At 53.1% G+C, this 18774-nt stretch overlaps 1 protein-coding gene across 2 annotated transcripts in view; it reads left to right on the plus strand.

Moving 5' to 3' along the window:
- The first annotated feature begins 3253 nt into the window (after nucleotides 1-3253).
- GRAMD4 (GRAM domain containing 4) overlaps nucleotides 3254-18774 on the plus strand; it is a 60517-nt gene continuing 44996 nt past the window's right edge. The window contains exons 1-2 of one of the 2 annotated variants that reach the window (XM_021710955.1): nucleotides 3254-3299; nucleotides 10462-10672. In XM_021710955.1, coding sequence (XP_021566630.1) covers nucleotides 10511-10672 — 162 coding nt within the window. In that variant the 5' untranslated portion in view covers nucleotides 3254-3299; nucleotides 10462-10510. Of the gene's footprint in view, nucleotides 3300-10457; nucleotides 10673-18774 lie in introns of those variants that run through there. The other variant, XM_008055159.2, reaches the window with a different exon arrangement.

Raw genomic sequence — 18774 nt, forward strand, 5'->3', positions numbered from 1 at the left:
GGTGGTCCTGTTGCCAGGCAAGCAGGACCCTGGCCCACCGTCTTCTGGCTGTGTTGTTTGACAGTGCACTTTGTTGGGCTTGTAAGTATCCCATGGCTTGGTTTATGTGGGAGAGTCCTGATAGGCCTGGCCTCTTGGAGAGGATGGATCGGGATTCTCCAGGCAGGAAGCAGCACTCAGGGCTGGCTCCTGATTTCACAGTCTTCATCGTGTTGTTGGTTTGTAGGAGGAGAGTAAAGGGCACCTCCCTGAAACCTAAGGGGTGGTCCAGCTGCCTCTAGGTATTAACAAGTCCTTCCGTTGGTGACTGTCCAGAGCCGGCTCTCTTCCAGTGCCTCTGATGGTCACACCCTCCTTGCTGACTCCCCTGCCTTGGGTGGAGCCTGGGATGGTGGAAAAAGGCCCCCCAGCTTATGGCCTAGGTGGGACAAAAGGGTGGACATAGAATTCCTTACTGAGATTCTTCTGGCCCCAGGAACTTGGAGCCTGCCCAGGCTGTTCCACCCTCGCCAGGGACAACACCTCATCCCTTACCCCTTTCCTTAAGTGGCCTTGATGGATGACAAGGCACTTGCACCAGTGTGCAATGTTCAGGCCACCAAAAACAAGACCCAAGTTCTTAGTGAGGGCTGAGATCCCTTTTGGTCTGTGAATGGGTTAAATACAGGACCCTATCTGAGCGTTCTTGTTCTGCGAGGTGTTTATGGCCTCAGGCCCTGCCCGCTCCCACCTGTTTCCGCCCATTGTTGTAAGTGTTTTATTGGCACATGTATGTGCCCATTTCGCACTACAGGAGAGTTGGAAGTTGTACAGAGGCTGGATGGCCCACCAGCCCTAACGTGTTTACTGCCTGGCTTTATACAGAACAGGTTTGCTGAGTCTTACTCGCGCAGCTTCCTGCACATTCCCTCTTTAAAGGTCTTTGGTGCCGAAGCACATTTGGGGAGCAGCTGTTTTCAGACAGCATTCAGCTTTCAGGAGCTGGGGTGAGGGCAGTGTAGGAAGACATGATGAATCCAGGGAATCTGGAAGGGGCTTCCTTCCAGCTGCCTCATTGGCTGGGTGTTCCCAAATCCTGGTTGCTAAGAGTGACGGACAGAGTTGATAAAGAGTGCTTCCACTAGAAATGAATTCTTGTGTGTGTTCTTGTTGCTTGGTTTATGTACATTTACAGCACAGAGGTTTTTGCCTGCCTACCATCTCCGAAAGTTTAGGTCTTCTTGCTAGCTTCATTTTGTTTAAATAAACATCTGTGTGATCATTCAGCCAGGCTCCCCACTCAGGCTTATGAAGGGCAGAAGGGCTTGTGAACTGTGATACAGTATGACAGATGCATTATTAGAGGCATATACTGGGGAGGATGAGGTGGCTGGTGCCTCTGGGGCTGTCCTAGGGTTGAAGCAAACTGAGGCCGTGAAGTCCAGTAGAGTCAGTTAATATTCCTATTGTGCCACTTCTCTTACCCTGCCTCCCTGAGCCTCAGTTTCCCTATTTGTCAGTTGGTATAACGATAGTTCCTCCCTCTCAGCATTGTGACCAGGGCAGACTGAGACCTGGCATGGGGAGACGGGCAGTTGCAGGAGCTTGTCACTCTTGCCCTTTCATCCTGTTGTGTATCTTTCAAGAAAGGCTTATGACACAGAAGCTGTCCTTCCAGGTTGTGGATGGAAATAGTGGTGGTACTGTTATTGCTATTGTTACTGTGATTTCCTGACCGTGGATGCTTTGCTGTGGACCAAGATTTGGGTAGTGTCTTTGGCATGGTGGTGTCAGGAGTTTCAGGTCCCCGAGCTGGCTTTGGGCACATAGGAGACCAGGGGGAAGGGAGAGGGCAGTGCTGGGTCCCGAGAATGCTCCATAGTAGGTGCCATGGGCCTGCGCCTGCCTGGGGCTTCTTCTCAGGGCCCATGTGGGTGTGATCCTGGACGAGGCCCAGTTCACCTGTAGACAGGTCTCAGGCAGGCAGAGCTCACCCTTGTGCCAGGTGCCCCTTCTACCCTGCTTAAAGACCAGCAAACTGAGGCTTAGGGAGGACTTGGCTTGACCAGGGCAGCCTGGCTCAAGGAACCTCACTCTCAACCCTTTGGGGCTGGTCCAGGAATGGAGTCCGAGGGTATGGGTCATGTTTGTCCACAGCTGAGACAAGGACGAATCTTGGTGATCTCTGTACCTTCCCTAACATGGCCTTCTGCTTCTCAGGGCCTTCGAAAACCCCCATTGCATTTCAGGCGTCAGGGTACCTGCTTTCTGCTGCCTGCAGCCCCACTCACCCACAGGCCCTTCCTGTCCCACCTGCAGACCCTTGGCTTGCGTGTCTGCTCATGGCTGGTCTTGGAACCTCTCACCCTGATTTCTCACACCTGCAAGATGCTCGTGTGTCCACAGTGTCCCAGTGCTTAGGTGATTTGTTGAACATTTTTGGAAAGTGGGGTCTGCGGTTTTACTGTTGTTACTGCTGCTGGCTTGGGCATGCGGCGGATTCCTTCCTGTGCTATTTCATGTCATCCTCAACAGCCCTCTGAGTAGGAGCACCTGTCTGAAGTCATGAGGTTGCAGTCCCCCAGGGTCTGGCTTCAGGCCGCTGTTGCCCACAGACCTGCCTTACTCAAGACCAGCAGGTGGGATTCTCAGCACAAGCCCAACTCCCTGCAGTGCTTAGGGCTGTTGGAGCAGATGTGGGTCAGCCCTGTCTGGTACTGGAGGCCCAGAGGGCTAGGATGCAACCCCTGACCCCAATAGGCGAGTACCCTCTTACCTGCCCCTCAGTTGCAGGGGTGTGTGATGGTATAACAGTGGCTGTGGATTCCCTGGGCAGGGCGACATGACTGAGGGTGGGAGCCACTCAGGCCAGGCTGACTGGGAAAGCCATCTCAGACAGAGCAAATGACCTGGGCAATATCTTGGAGACCAGGGAGGTCCTGACACCTCCTATGGGGACTCGCCGTGGTGCTGAGGGCAGGGTACCAGGACAGCAGCCAGGCCACTGGCCCCCGAGTCAGCAATGGCCCTGCCTCCAGAGGCTTAGGTCCAGCATTCCTTGGGTACCCTTCCTGCCCTGTCCCCCACAGGCATGGCTCTCTGGTTCCTGCTCCCCAGCACTGGCTTTGACCCCTTTGGGCCTTTCAGGAACTCTCATTTTGCATGGAGACCATAGCTCCTATTTCACGCATCTGCCCCTGAACCTGCCAGGGAGGGAGGCGGGTGAATGAGAGGATGCTGTTGTTTACTAACCCTGGCAGTGGGATCTGGAGTTGGCTCATACTGTTTTCCAAGAGCTGATTGCTGTTTTTAGGAATTTTGTGAGTTGGCTATTAATAAAATGAAAGTACATACATAAAATGAGATATGTTATCTTGAAAACAAAGATATTAAATATTTAAAACTCATCGTTTCTGAATTATTTTACTGCATGTCACTATTGTGTGGGCTCTGAGGTGATTTAGGTCTGCTGTGTCTGTGTGGTGGAAACACTACGTGATGATGGCGTGGCCAGGGTAGGGGCATTTACATCATGACTGTGGGCAAATGCCACAACTCAGGGCCTCACTCCTCATTTTGGTGATTGTCCAGACTTATGCATGTGATGGGGGACATTTGCAGATTAAACTTCAAGTCATGGGATGTCTGTAGTGTTCACTACATACAAATGGTGTAAAAGCATTATGAGAGCATTCTGCCATTAGGAAATCATCACCCATTTCAGCAAGAAAACATCTCATGTCATAGACTGACAAGCAAAGTTCTTTATCACCTTTGTTGTGGTTTGTTAATGTCAGTAGAACACCAGCCAGCACCCTGTTGGGCTGGTTCTCGACTGTGGCCATGGGTTGGCTGTGGATACAGGCATTGAACACAGATTAATGAAAGCATTCTGTGAAAACCAGCTGGCTCTCCAGAGTTTATGGGAAAGAATGTTGCATATTTTGTTATTATTCATAAATGTATGCTGCATAGAATGAACATGGGACATATGTCTATGTACATAGGTTTCCCCGGGGCTGTCGTGAAACATTCACTGGCTCCTTCCTCCCTAGGCCCTGCAGGACCCCAGTACACAGAGGAGCAAGTGGAGGCTCACATAGGCTCCTCCCAGCACCCTCAGTCCTTCCGACTGATTCTCCTGGGCCACCCTGACAAGGGTGGCAGAGTGGGTGGTACCTCGAGCTGGCATTAGCACCCCAGGGTCTGCTCTGCTCCGTGCCTGCTCTGCAGCCCCCCGGGCGACTTTCCTGTTACAATGCAGAAAGCTCAGTTTCTCCCGCAGGGGGCTTTAGCCTGACCTCTGCATGCCCCAAAGCCCCTAAAGATGCTGCACCAGGGAAAGAAATTCAAGCCTCTTCCTGGAGAAACACCCCAGCTGGTTGAAGCCTTGGAGTTAAGTTTTTGCAGATTCGGGTACCACATGCTTGGGCAGGGTCCAAGGGCAAAGTTCCTGATGTCTGTCTTGAATCTCCGCTGAAGAAAATCTCTGCACAGCCTGTGGTGGGGGCCCCAAGCCGATGGGTGCTCTGAGTTGAGGCCCCACAGGAGCCCGGTTATACAGAGGAGGAAATACACTTACACAGGCCCCTCCCAGCCCTCTCAGTCTTTCTGACTGGCTCTCCTGGGCCACCCTAGCAAGGGAAGGCAGAGCAGGGCCTAGGCTGAGGCCCGGCCTTTGCACATTGCTCTCTTACTCTCTGCACAAGTGTTTGTCACTGCCCTCCATGTGCTATGGTCTGCTAAGGGAGACCCTGGCCTCTGCAGCTCACACCTGCCTGGGCATCACCTGGAAAGCAGAGCCCACTGGGAGTTTGAGCCATATATGCTCCACCCCAGGGAGGCCCCCACCATCAGGGAGTGTGTGTTCTCACTGGGGAGGGCTAGGGGCACAAATCGTAAACAAGGGGAGTGATCAGCCCACTCCAAGGACTTCAAATCCAACCACACAGGATGGTGGAATGAACGCGGTCAACACTTGGAGGAGAGGGAGCAGATGGGAGACATTCCTGAACCAAACCTGCCAGTCCCTGCAGTAGGAGCAGATGTGGTGGCTGGGGGGTTTCAGGGTTCAGCAGGGCTGAAGCTGAGTCTGGGGGGAAGTGGGGTGATAAGCATGGCAGGTGAAATGCTGCATCTGTCCAGCGGCAGGGGAAACCCTAGGAGGGTTCTGCAGGGACGTAGCAGGGTCTGGAGAAGACTCTGTTAGACCCGGTGACTGCCTGGACCAGGATGGGTTGGGGGCCATAGAAATGGACAGATGTGTGACCTGGTCTGGAGGTACTGCAGGTTGACTGCAGAATGAGGAATGAGACGATCAAGGGCCCTTGGAAGGTTTTGCCCCTAGTGACTGGTGTACACGATGCCATCAAGCTCTGTGCTGGAGCTCTGTGCCAGCGTGACATAGAGGAGACATTGGTGAGACATCCAGCAGACAATGGACAAACCAGTTCAGAGCCTGCAGGGAGGTCAGGTCGGGCACTGAGTTGAAAACCTGGGGTAGAGACATGAGGAGCACTTGGAGTCCCACTGACTGTGCCCAGCCTGGCAGGACAGGTGTGAATCCAGGGTGAGGGAGGCGGCTCCTGGACAGGTCTCGGATTTGGGGAAACCCACATATCATCAGGTGTGAGCTAAACTCCTAAGTCTGATGTTGGAACGACAGTGGCCAAGACCAGGCAGGATTGGGGCAGGGTCAACAGTCTCAGGGGTCCATACAGGCCTGTGGAGTAAAGTGTGTATTGGGATCCTCAGGCCTCTTCCTGCATGGAGCAATTAGGGAGGTGAATGTGTGGCTGTGTGAGTGCCTGGTGTAGGTGTAGGGTGCACATTAGAATCAGGCCTTAGTTGACGCCCTCCCTGGCCCTCCTGCTCACCATGCAAAGCCTTGGAATCTGCCAGTTATTTCATCCTCACATCCCTCCAGCTGGCCTGCTTCATGGTCCATCTGCTGGTCTAACCTTGATCCCAGGCCTTTCTGACCACTTTAGGCGGCTATCTTCCCCAGAGGAGTGAGGCTTGGCAGAGCGCCATCCACTGTGGTGGGGGTAGGGGGAGACATGCAGGTCTTGCTTAACATTCATGAGTCCCCCAGGGATATTGTTTAGAAGCCAGGGCTGTGGGAAAGCGGACACTGTTTATCTGGGGATTGGTGGGACAGCCACTGGATAATGAGGGGATAAAGGACGCGGTGGCAGCCAGACGCTGGCTTAGGGGTTGTCTGACTGTGGGGTCGTGGATCCAGAGCTCAGAAAGAACCTTCAGCCAGGGAGATGGTGTAAAGATGTGGCCCAGGGCCAGCACCAGAGACCAGGAACCACTTTTTTTTTTTTAATCTTGGGCTGGGGAAGGGGAAATAAAGTCCTTTGTGGTTTCCAAGTCCAAGGTTCCCTAGACACTGCTGCCTTTGTGTGTCCAGAAGCAATTCAGCGGGTTTCCAAAGCAGCGTGCTTTTGTGCTCCAGGGCTAGCTGACTGGACCTGTCCCGCTTGCAGAGAGGGGCCCAGAGCTGGCCAGGCGCTGCCCTGCTCTGGAGCACAGGATCCAGGTCCTCGAGGCTCCTGGGCTGCAGGTGCCACCCTCTCTGTGTTTGCAGGTGTCAAGCAGCTCTCAGAGGCATATGGTGACTGGATCCTTGCAGCACACCCTGGTTCTAGAGCCGGGTCTGGAGTAGCCACAGCCAAGGAGTGTTTTCAGATGGAGGTATGAGGGCGGTGGGGACAGAGGGCATGGCCGATCCTGCTCTGAGCAGAAGCCACCACCTTGGGTGAGATGCTGCTGTCTATGAGGGGCAGTGGGTCCCAGGTATCATGTGCTGTTCTGGAGCCAAGAGAAAGGCAGGCTCCCCTCCAGAAGGTTGGTTGGTCCAGCTAGACCTACTGGTACAGCCCGGAGAGGGGTCCACTGAAGGGGTGGAGGCCCCCCGAGGATCCCGCCTCACTAGAGGAGTCAGCATGGAAAGGAGCCATTTCCTCTCTCAGGAAGCTCAACAAGATTTGCCCTCAGCATCTGTGCAGAACTTGACATGACAGAGGAAGAGAGGCCAGTCTGAGAGGCCAGTGTGACTCGGATTGGCAGGGGACCCTAGGCTACCCAGGGTGGGCTTGTGGGTGCAGGTGGAGGGGCGGGCCCTGGGGAGATCAGCCACACTGCAGGCTGAGGGATTGGACTTCTTCCAAAAGGACTGTGTGTGTGCCAGGGAGCACAGCTAGAAGTACGGAGGGTTGGAGGGGGCTGGTGGGGGAGACACGTGATAGCAAGTACTGGGACAGAAGATGCAGGTGAGATGTAGGTGAGACACTGGCCTGGTCTGAGGTCCAGCCCTGGAGCCGTGGTCACTGTGTAGATGTTCCTCGGTCTCATCCTCAGTTTCTGCATCTGTAAGTTGGGCATGTGCTGGGGTGAACGGTATCCCCCAAAATTCATGCCCACTTGGAACCTGTGAATGTGACCTTACTTGGAAATAGGATGTCATTGAGATGATATTGTTCTGGTGTGGGGTGGGACACCCTGCAACCTGGCACAGAGGGTGCCAGTGTGGATGTGGAAGGTGTCATCTCTCCCTGGCGCAGGCCCAGGGTGAAACCACAGTCTGTACCCATCCTTGGTGGCATGGTTGGTAATGTGGAGTTGGATCCTTAACTGACTGCAGCTGAAGAGTCTGTCCTTTTGAGGAACCCAAGGAGTTTGGGTAAGGAGAGCCTGGGAGTGGGCCCTCTGGGACCCCTTGCGCAGGTAGGCTACACATGTGGACCCCTTCCCCCAGGCTGCTGTGAGCAGCCTAGCAGGGGCCCCTGGGTTTGGGGCTGAGCCAGTGGCTGGGAGAACGGGTCGGCGAGTAGCTGGGTGCTGCGGTGGGGCGCGTGTTGCATTCTGATGGTGGCAGGCGGGACACTCAGCGCCTTTGTCCCCTCTCCTGCTGCAGCCTCATTTGCTTGCCTGAGCTGATTGGGAAGGAAGGCGGCCCCAGCCTCAGGGAATGTGAGCATCCCTGACAAGGGCACCCTCTTCAGCCTAGAATTCTATACGCAGCCCAAAAGCTGGGGTTTTTTGAGAATGAAAGGAAGGTTTTATGTTGCTACACTTCCCCTACCCAGGTCCTTCTTATCTTTTTGCATTAAAAGCAGTCGGAATGGTGGTTACCAGGGGCTGGGGAGGGAGGAATGGGGAGTTATTGTTCAGTGAGCTTGGGGGTGGAGTGGGGGGGTTGGGTTTCAGATTATAAGATAAAGAGTTCTGGGGATGTAGTTAGCACCACAGAATCGAACACTTAAAAATGGGGAAGTTGATCCTTTTCTGTAATGTGCGTTTTACCATTATAAAACATTTGGGAAGAAAAGGCAAGAGACTTGTTAGAGACCACCCCGGGCAGGGCCCTGTAGAGCCTGCATCTCTTCACATACCTGTTTGCTGCAACGGTGGCCAAGGGCAGGTCACATTTTGTAGTGCCTTTGTCTCTTTCCAAGGACAGCATCCTGTGTGAGTCCTCCACTGGGACTTTCTTCCCTGCCCATCTCAGTGGGCGGTGGGTGACACATTTCCCTGAGCCAGGCCTTCTGTGCATCTTGGATTGGATCCCAGGATCCTGCGTAGCGCAAAAGGTGGGATGGCTGGTTCAAAGGGTACCTGTTGTGTTTACAGTTCCTGGTGTTCTGCTGTCCTAGTTAGCTTTGCTTCCTTTCTAGTGAAGTTGGAGGTTTTTGCACGAGTTGAGAGGTGGTTTTACCATTTTTCCCTATTTATTCAAGCTGTCTTGGAACAAAGATAGGAATCCTTCATATATCCTTTTTGCTACCTGTATTCCCCATTTCATTGCATATTAAAAATTTTTTTTTTACTTTTCAACAAGTGAGGACTTGAAGGCTGTTAGACCTTTTTACTTTGTGGTTTTATTTTTTAGTCTCGTAATACAGACCATCATCTGCTCTCTAGAGATTTGATAAGTACTGGGTTCTCTTTTCTTTTGGTTTGTTGTGTTTTTAAGTTTATTGAGACTCAATTGCTGTGTGGCTCAGACCAAGTTCTGGAACATTCTAACTGAGGTCTCGAGGTCCCTGCTGTTAGTAGGACTGCTTGCCAGGAGCCATGATGCCAAGGAGGTGGAGGGGCCTTGAAGGGCAGGGCAGGCATGTCAGGGCTGCTGACGGGCACGTCCCAACTAGATTTGTCATTTGAGTGCTTTTGTGCCTGTGCTGCCCCAAGCAGGAGGCTCTCTTCCCCTCTATGCTTCGCCCGGAAGCATCCCAACTGGGCTTACTCTCCGTCCCTCTGTCCTTGCGCCCAGGCCCAGTTGATATGTATCATCCTGAATCCTCAGAACACTTTGCCTCACTGGTATCATTGCCGTTTCTGGGGTGAAAACTGCAGCTCAGCAGGCTCAGAAAGCTGGTAAGCGGCCGAATAGGCTTTGAACCCAGGTGTGCACGGAGCGGCCCTTCTGCAGGGCCCCAGATTGTCCTGCACAAGTTGGGGCTGGGGTTTGTGGGAAGAGCACCTCCCATCATGGAGCTCTGTGAGCAGGGCTGTGGCTGGAGCCGAGGTGGCCCCTCCCTACCTGGCCAGCCTCTCCCGTGGGCCACTTACTCTGCCCCTGGGATTTGGGGGTGCCTTGGTGTTCCCACCTAGTTGGGGTAGAGACATGGCAAGCAGGTACATTATGACAAATCCATCCTTTGGTGCGCATGCGTGTGTGAATTTACACATCTTCCATGCAGCGCACAGTGAGTCTCATCCTGTGTGACCTGTACCAGACCTCTGCTTCTGTCACTCCAGGCTAGGTTTGGGATGGGAGGCACAGCCAGTGCCGAGTGCCTGACTGACTGTGCTATCTCTGGGAAGGCTTCTCTCAGAGGAAGTGAGGCCTGAGCCGTACCTTGAAGACTGAGCCCAGTTGGACAGTGAGTAGGAACATGTTTTAGGCAGACGGAGCAGTGTGGGCAAAGTCCCTGGGAGCCAGGGCCAGGTGGAACAGGTGGGACGTGAGGTCTCATTAGGTCCACGAGGGAGTCTATTGAGGCATCCCTGATGCCGTGCACCCTGCAGTTTCCAGGTCTTGGCTGCAGTGCGTGTAGATGTCACTTCCACTGCGTTCTTGGCAGTTTGTTACGGAGCTTTTGTGTGAGATAGGCCCTCCTTTCCCCTTCTCATCTCAGTGTTCCTCCTGATCTCGGGTCTCTGTGCCACCCTGGTGACCCAGGCTGAGAACCTTGGCTTCCTTCTGCCTGTTGGTAGCCAGGGGACTTGCTTTGGGAGGAGGCAGAAGGAGCTCAGCAGCTGACCAGGCCCAACCAGGGTGGGGTGACCTGGCGGGTGCAGTATGAGGGTCTGTGGATCAGGGTTTTCTTTGAAAACCTTGGACTGGCCTCTCCCTGAACACAGGTATTCGGTCATGGGGCTTAGGACTGTGTGTGGGAGGGACGGTGCTCTCAAAGCAACAGGTGGCGAGCAGGCAAGTGACCATGCCTCCCTCTCCCTCTCTTCCAGGGACCCCGACCGTCATGTTAAGGTAAAGCAGAGGAGCTCAGTGCTGAACATGCTAAGGAGGCTGGACAAAATCAGGTTCAGAGGTCACAAGAGAGATGACTTCCTCGATCTAGCAGAGTCTCCAAATGCCTCGGACACTGAATGCGGAGACGAAATACCCCTGAAGATACCTCGGACCTCGCCCCGGGACAGTGAGGAGCTGAGGGACCCTGTGAGTATGTCTACCTGGGAATGTCCTGGCTTCTTCGTCCCTTGGTGTGGACTGGAGGTATTGTCCACAGTCCTCAGGGGGCCATGCTGAGTGTGGACTGAGGCAGATTCGTGTCCGGCCCATGCTAGTTAGAGACAGATGGGGCCTTGTTGCCTTTCTCGCCTGCCCCACTGCCCACTGCAGACTCCCGAGGGGAACAACTCACCCCACATCCAGCCTTCTCTGTACCAGGCGCTTATCTAGTGGCTGATTTCTTTGTCTTCCTCATTGGTTTTTCTGGGTGATTGGTAAACTTCTCATGCAAAAGCAACACTGAGGCCCCAGCTTATCCCCTGGGAGCATTGACATGAGCATGGCGCCATCTGGAAGCTGCTGGCTTATCTTCTGACCATGCCAGGGTGCATGCCTCCAACCCCTGGCAGCTGGTTGAGGCTGGACTGGGCCCGTGGCAGCCCATGTGGAGTCAGGGCTGGGCCTGAGCCAGTTGGCAGAGAGCTCTTCATTTGGGCAGCAAATATCCATTGAGCACCTTAGCCAGGTCCTGGGGCCCGGGTGGTAACTAGACATGAGTGGGTTCTGCCTTCCAGAAGTTTGTATTCTGTGGGGTAGGGGTGGGGCATATAGTGTGGGGGTGGGGTGGGCTCTCTGTGGCCCCTTCTCTAGACAGGCATGGTTACAGGGCTCATCCCTGGGCGTGTACACCATGCTTGGTTTCCTGTTGGTTTGTCCTTCCAGTCCCTGAACTGAGTTTTCTTTCCAGATGTGTCCTGTGAGCACTGGCTCTTGTGTTATTAATGCTTTGTAACAGAACAGTGACTGTGCGTTTGCTCCTAGCAGGAATTAATAATTTACTGTTGCTGCTTCCTAAGAGCTGGACAGTTCATTCTGCGCTGCCCGATCAGGGGGTGGGGTTGCTTGGTTTCCTGGGAGGTGAGCAACTGGCCTACCTGACATTGGTCTCTGTTCCCAGGCAAAGGCTATGGCTGGTCCCCCAGCTGCTGGCCTGGGGTGGGCAGGGACTCTAGCATGGTGTGTGCCTCGTGCAGGTTGTATCACAGAGCAACGGGCTTGCCCTGACAAGAGAGCCGTGCCTTGTCTAGCTGTGGCTGGCTCTGGTGTGGAGGGCTGTGGGCCATTATTTCAGGATGGTGGTCTTTGGGTTGAACATGTGGTGGGTGTGTTAGGAGTGAGACCCCCCTACCCACATGGTTCTGAGCCTAACATGGAGGGGCTACAGGGATCCCTACACAAATACTGATACTGTGCTGTTCTCCTGACTCCCACCTTATCCGTCCATCTGTCTAGCCAGGGCTATATGGCAGCCACTTTGTTCCAGGTGCTCTCTAGGTAGAGACCCGAACTCCACCTGGAACTGGGCCCTCCTGCCTGAGTGTATGTGTGTGTCTGACGTGGGAGTGGGGCAGGGAATGAGAGCAGGGGTTGGGGCAGAGGGTCTCTAGGACCAGCTACTGGGAGTTGGTCTGGGAGGACCTGCCCATCTGGTAGTTGTGCAGATCTTGGGTGCTGTGGAAGAGCTCACTGCCTGGCACCTGGTACTTTCCCCTCCTTTGATGGTCCAACCAGCCAACCTGGGCCCAGGGCCTCCTGCTGGAGACAGTCTCTACATACAGCTGGTGGCACAGTCGGGACTGTCCTGCTGGTAGGGTCTGGGACTGACTAGTGTAGGGGCTGTGTGCCACATGGGATGAGGCGGGGAGGGACATGGCAGGCATGGTACTTTGGTGTTGGTGGATGACGAGGTTTGGGCAGAGGTCTGGGGTGCGGCTGTGCCCCTGGGACTATGCCCTGCCCACTGCCATGCTCTGCTAGGGCTAGGTTTCTGTCACCATTGAGTGGAGGGAGTATGAGTGCTCATAAGCATCCATTCTGGGTCTTTGGTTCAATGTCCTGCCTTTAGATAGTTTTGCTTGCCAGGCTGTTACAGGGTGAGGACCTGTCCTAGGGTGTGCCATGGTCCTGGGGAGTACCATAGTCCCTGGGCGTGCTGTGAACTAGGGAGTGCCATGGTTCCAGAATGTGCTGTGGTTTTTAGGGCATGCCTTGGTGGGTAAGCTGGAAGGCCAGGGCAGAGGAGATCAGGTCCAAGGTTGCAGGTGCAGGTCTGGTTGGAGCAGCAGGAGGTGAGGCTGAAGGATCATGGGGAGAGGTATTCACCTGGGGCAGACCATCTGAAGAATGTAGGTTCCTGGAGGAGGTAGAAGGAACTAGGGGATGATACCGGGGTATGGCAGGGTGTGGTGCTGGTTGGATGGGTGGGGGGCAGTCATAGGAAAAGCAGGCCATTGTCTGGACCAGCTTTGATGTTCAGGTGACAGTCTGTGAGGTGAAAGGGTCCTTAGGATGACATATTGAATAAGGACGGGGCCTAATGCTTCAGAGACTGGGACAAGTTCAGCCCATGGACCTGGGTTTTCCTTCCTTGCAGCAGTTGAGTGACTGGAGAGGGAAACAATCGCAGGGATTCGACACCAGAAATCATGGGAAATTCCCAATGTGGAAGAAAAGGGCCCTGGTATGGCATCCTGTTGAATGCCAGCTTGGGCAATGACCATAGAGAGACCAGGCTGAGCTGTTTAACTGTCTAACTTTGACCTGAACCTTAGGGTCCTCAGTTTTAAAAGAGAATGTAATCATGTCTACCTCTTAGGCCTGCTTTGAGGATTAAATGAGATAAGATGTGAAAAGTGCATGGCCGGCTTCTCCCTCATTCTTAGCGTACAGGTAGTTGTAATTATTGATGACCATGAAATATTGATTGATTCACAAAACCCTTCTCCTGGTTCTGGCCCCCCTTTGTAAAGCCTCATTCTTGTAGTATGTAGACCCTGCTCTGAGGTCATGCTCACAAGGCCCCCTAGGTGGGGGTGTGCAGAAGATGCCCTACCCCTCCTAACCCCTCCTTACCCTTTCCTGGAGGTACAGTGTTTCCTCCTCTGTGCAGCCTTCAGGGACATCTGAGACCTAGGCTCAAGCACGGGCCTTGGGAGTTGGTTTTATAATGGCTTTAATGAAGTGTACCCACACAGCATACAGTTCACCCATTTAAAGTGTGCAATTCTGGGCTTTCTGGCATATGAGGGGGGACCCAAAAAAACCCTGGAATTATCTTTTTTGAAGTGCAGGCCCCTTGTAGTAGAGACTTTCCCCACTAGGTAAGTATTCTAGGAACCTATCAACATCAGTGTACCAGCTAACCTTGTTGTGAGAGGCTGTCTTGTAGAAGAAATGTCTGAGTTATGGCAAATAAGTGACCGGAACTTCCACCATGACAGTGCAGCTGCCCATACTGTGCTGAGTGTTCAACAGTTTTTGACCTCAAATAGCATGACCCCTGTGTCCCACCCTCCCTGTTTACCTGATTTCGCCCCAAGTGGCTTTTTTTTTTTGTTTCCCTGGATGAAAGAAATCGTCAAAGGGAAACCTTTTGCCCGTGTGGAAGAGGTGAAATAAAAACTGGCAGAAACACTAAAAGACATCAAAATTTCAAGTTCAAAAACTATTTTAAGCAGTGGAAAAAAAGTCTTAATAGGTATATTGCATCAAATGGAGAGTACTTTGAAGGTGACTGAAGTTTAAACATGTAAGAATAGACAAATTTTGTATAAATAAATTCCTTTTTTGGGAAGTCCTCCCTCGTAGTCACAGTCGTGTGACCATAACTGGAGTCAGTTTTTGAATAATCCAAAAGAGACCCTGTTTCTTTTAGTAGACATTCCCCAGTTCCCTCTACCCTTTTCCCCTGCCAACCACCAGTCTACTTTCTGCTCCTCTGGAGACCTCATGAGTAGAACCTCACAGTGTTTGCCTAAAGTGGATATTTCATTTGAGGAGAACCATTTAACATGTGGCCTTTCATGACTGGCTTTCACTTGACGTAATGGAGGCAGGGTTCACCCCTGCTGTAGCATGTGTCAGTGCTTCCTTCCTTTTTATGACTGAGTAATATTCCACTGTATAGACAGGCCCTGTTTCATTTATCCATCCATCCATGGGTTGTTTCTCCGCTCTTTGCCTGTGATCAATGAGGCTGGACATCCATGAACAAGTTATTGTGTGAACGTGTTTTTTTTTGAGTTGGAGTCTCACTCCGTCTCCTAGGCTGGAATGTAATGGTATGCTCACAGCCATCCCAGCTTTGAACTGCTGGACTCAGGCGATCCTTCTGCCTCAACTTTCCAAGTATCCAGAACTACAGGCACGTGCTACCATGCCCGGCTAATTTTTTTTATTTATTGTAGAGATGAGGTCTTACAAAGTTGCTTAGGCTGGTCTCGAACCTGTGGGCTCAGGCAATCCTCTCACCTTGGCTTCCCAAAGTGCTGGGATTACAGGCTTGAGCTACCACACCTGGCTTGAATGTGTTTTGATGTGGCCTTGCTGAGTCGTGTGGTGACCTGCTGTTTCACTTTCTGAGGAAGCACCATGCTGTCTCCCACAGCGGCCACACCATCTTCCCATCCCACCGGCGTTATCTGAAGGTTTCCCTATTAGGGCTCAGATGGGAGCTGGTTTGTGGCCAGGGCTGCCCTGGACTGTCTCCCTCCTCGCGCTCCGTGATCTCTTTGAGAGGGGATTGAGTAGCCTTATTCTTTGCAGAAGCTCAGGATCCCACTGTGGGGTATGCATTGCTTCACCTAACCTGTCCCCCCTGAGGGATGCACAGGAGCTCTGGACTCTCGCATCTGCTGCTCCTGTGGGCCACATCACCCTTGGGTGGAAGTGCTGGGCTGAGTGTATCTGTTTTTGTTGTCCCGGTGGCTGTCCCCTGGTTGAATCCTACGGGGCCTATGGTGAGTACTCCTTGGCCCCCCAGAGGGCCTGCATGCCCATGTCCTTGTCTCCCACATGGATATTCTCAGCTTTTCTGTGTGCCAACCTGAGGGATAAAATAGCAGCGCCGAGTGGCTTCAGTTTGCATGGCTTTTATCATGAGAGAACTTGGTCATCTTTACATGGTTTAGGCTTCATTTCTTTGTATTTTATTTATTGTGGAAAACGACATGTAGCATACAATTTGCCATTTCTACTATAAGTGCACAGTTCAATGGCTTCAGTACATGCACACAATTGTACAACGGTCACCACCACCCATCTCCAGAACTACTTCTTCCCAAACTGAAATTCTGTCCCCATTAAACAATGACTCCCCCATTCCTCTCGCCCAGCCCCTGGCCTCCACCATTCTACTTTCTGGCTCTGTGAATTTGACTCCTCTGGGGACCTCATATGAGTGGAACCTCATAGTGTTTGTCCTTTTGTGTCTGGCTCTTCTCATTGAGCATAATGTCCTCAAGATTCGTGCACTGTGTGGCATGTTAAGGTCCACTCCTGTTTCCTTTTCCATAGGCTCTCTATTTATGTCCTGGGGCAAAGTGGTTGAGGGTAGAATCCAGAACCAATTGGGAAGGGAGGCAAGGGGGGGTGGATGCTGGGTGGGCTTGGGGAACCCATGAGGCAGGTGCACAGGGGGTGCAGCAGTCTGGGGTGATGTTTAGGTCAGGGTGTGGCTGGGGGACAGGTACTGAGCTGGGCAGGGCTGGTAAAGGTAGAAGGGACAGGGTCTGTGTGGTCACTAACAGGCCTGAAGGAGAGATGGCAAGGAGGAAGTGGACACCAGAGTTCTTAGAGTTGCAGGCAGCATCTGGCTGGGGTGACCCCTCCCCCAATGAAGAGGCAGAGGGATAGATACCTCAAAGAGCAGGAGATGGAAGAGAGTCCCCAGAAGACCCAGCCCTTCCTCTCCCGAAAGGGCTGCAGATTTCACTTGGGGCAGAAGTTGGAGGAAGTGGTTCTGGAAAAACTGGAAGAAACGAGAAATGGCCAGGTCCACTCTGGCATGATAGTGGCAATACTGCAGTATGGGTGACCCTGCTCATTTAGTGTCCTGAGTCCAGGCCTCTGACTCCCATCTCAGGGTTCCTCCTCTGTAAGTCTGAGAAGGGGTCAGCTGGAGGAACCCAAGGGGTTTGCAGAGAGATTCAGATCCTGAATTCTTGAGCAGTACCCCAGGGCCTTGTATCCCTGTTGGGGACCCTCGGCCAGCTGGTGAGCTCCCACAGAGCTGGTCCTTACTGCCCTGATGTCCAGGTCGCTCCCAGCTGAGTTGCTGCCCTTCTTCTACTGAATCCTCAGGACTGGGTAGAAACCCTTAGGTCTGGGTCCTCTCAGATCCAGGCACCTGGAATAACCATCTGAGGACAGGGATTAATGTGTTTGACAGTTGCGAAGTCAACCAAGTAACGCACCACTTGTGTTTGGTGGGGGAGGTTGCTGGAGTAGCAGAGCTGAATATTCTGCCTTGGAACCAAGGCAGAGTTGCCTTTCTGAGCGGGCCTCTCGCCTTTGGCCATGTGTTTGTTTCCCCCGCCCTTCGAGGTGGGGAAAGGGAGAGGAGGAATGTATTTATTTGCAGGGCTGAGTGGGCAGAGGCAGATGGGGAGCCTCCGAGCTTCTTTCTCATTCCTTAGTCTCCTGGAACCAGCCCTGCCCAGGCTGATGCGCCGGAAATAGAGCAGCACCATCGAGCCCAGTTTCCTCAGGCCTCCCTGAAAACGTGCCATTGGCCACAGGCTCTACAGAAGCCGGATGGCCAGCACTGCCCCATTTGGGTCTCTGCCACCTGCCACACTATGTGGGATGTGGGGCGTGCTGAAGGTCTACTCACGTTGCAGCCCAGGGAGATGGTTCCGGGGTCGTCAACCTTTTAGGCACATAAGGAAACTGAGGCCTTGGGTGGTTAAGCACAGGGCCCTGAGGCTGTCGGACCCCTCTCTCTGCTCCCTTCGCCCCTCCTGTGCCTGCCTGTGCCTGCTCCTGGGGACCCTCCAGCCCTCCTCGCCCTCCCCCCAGTACCTACATTGTTCTCTAGTCACAGGTGGGTACTGTTTTCAGTTGGGGCACTGGGACGTTTCCTGTGGGATTAGAGCAGTTTAAAGTGTGATTTGCTTTCCTGTCCTCCCTGGGGGGGTACCCCCATCCTGAATAGTAAAGGGTGGGGCTTGGAATGAGGTCACACGAATGCACATTCTTGCTTTGCCCCTGACTATAGGGTGACTGTACCCTACTTTCTTCCTCTGGATATGGCTGTTTGGGGACTGTTTTCAGGGGTTACGTGATATGGACTTCAGCAAATGAAGCCTGTACCTGGCCCATGAGGGCTCTGGCTTCTGCTCTGCCTTCCTCTGTGAGTTGGTGTCTTTGTTGCTGCACACTGGAGTCTCTAGTTGGTGGAGGCCGAGGCTGCTGGCTTCTCAGGATGCCTTGCCTTGTCACCAAAAGTAACAGGACCTTCTTCCTCCCACATCACTTGAGAACATCCCAGGAAGAATCTGCTGTGGGGAGGAACACTGGGAGGGTGTCCATGGGGGTGCACGTAGAGGTGGACTTGGCAGTTTATCTGGGGCCTGGCTGCACGGGGGGTGTTTTCTGTTCTCATTGTGGGGGTGGTACCTGGTGCCCTTGGTTCTTGCTTATGCCGCCTTCTGGGTTAGAGAGTTTATAATAAGCTCTGAACGTCTCCCAGGCTGGGCACCAATCATCCTGCATGGTCCATGTCCACTCCTGGGCCACCCTCTGTCCTGGCTCACCTGGGTTACCACCTGGTGCCTGGGCTCTCAGCAGATGGGGGAATTAAACAGGCCTGTGGTCCTCATATAAGGCACTTGTTCTCTGCATCTGCAAGGAGACATTGTAAACAGAAAGAGTAAGTGAAATGTTTTTAAAATGCTCTATTGAAGGCAGGCCCTACAGGGGGTGGGGGAGGGTGGTTGCAGAGGTGTCCCCATGGCCAGGTCTCATTTCAGCTCAACATTTATGACCTTCTCCTCCACACAGGCACATTCCTGTCTCTGGTCTTGCCTTACCATGTCTGTGGGCAGGGTGGCCATGTTTGACTCAAATGTAAGGAAAATGGAGAGAAGTTTCCTTAAGCTACATGGATAAGAGGCCCAGGGAAGGAGAGACAGATAAAGAAATTGGTGTGCATGTCCTAATACAAGTCTGAGGCAGATGTGGTGAAGGGGCAGAGGGTACACCCAGCTACTTGGGAGGGTGGGTGGGGATGAGAAGAGGGAAAATCGGGA

Source organism: Carlito syrichta, unplaced genomic scaffold (assembly GCF_000164805.1).
Source record: "Carlito syrichta isolate Samal-C Ts95f unplaced genomic scaffold, Tarsius_syrichta-2.0.1 Scaffold301756, whole genome shotgun sequence".
In the NCBI taxonomy this organism is placed as follows: domain Eukaryota; kingdom Metazoa; phylum Chordata; class Mammalia; order Primates; family Tarsiidae; genus Carlito; species Carlito syrichta.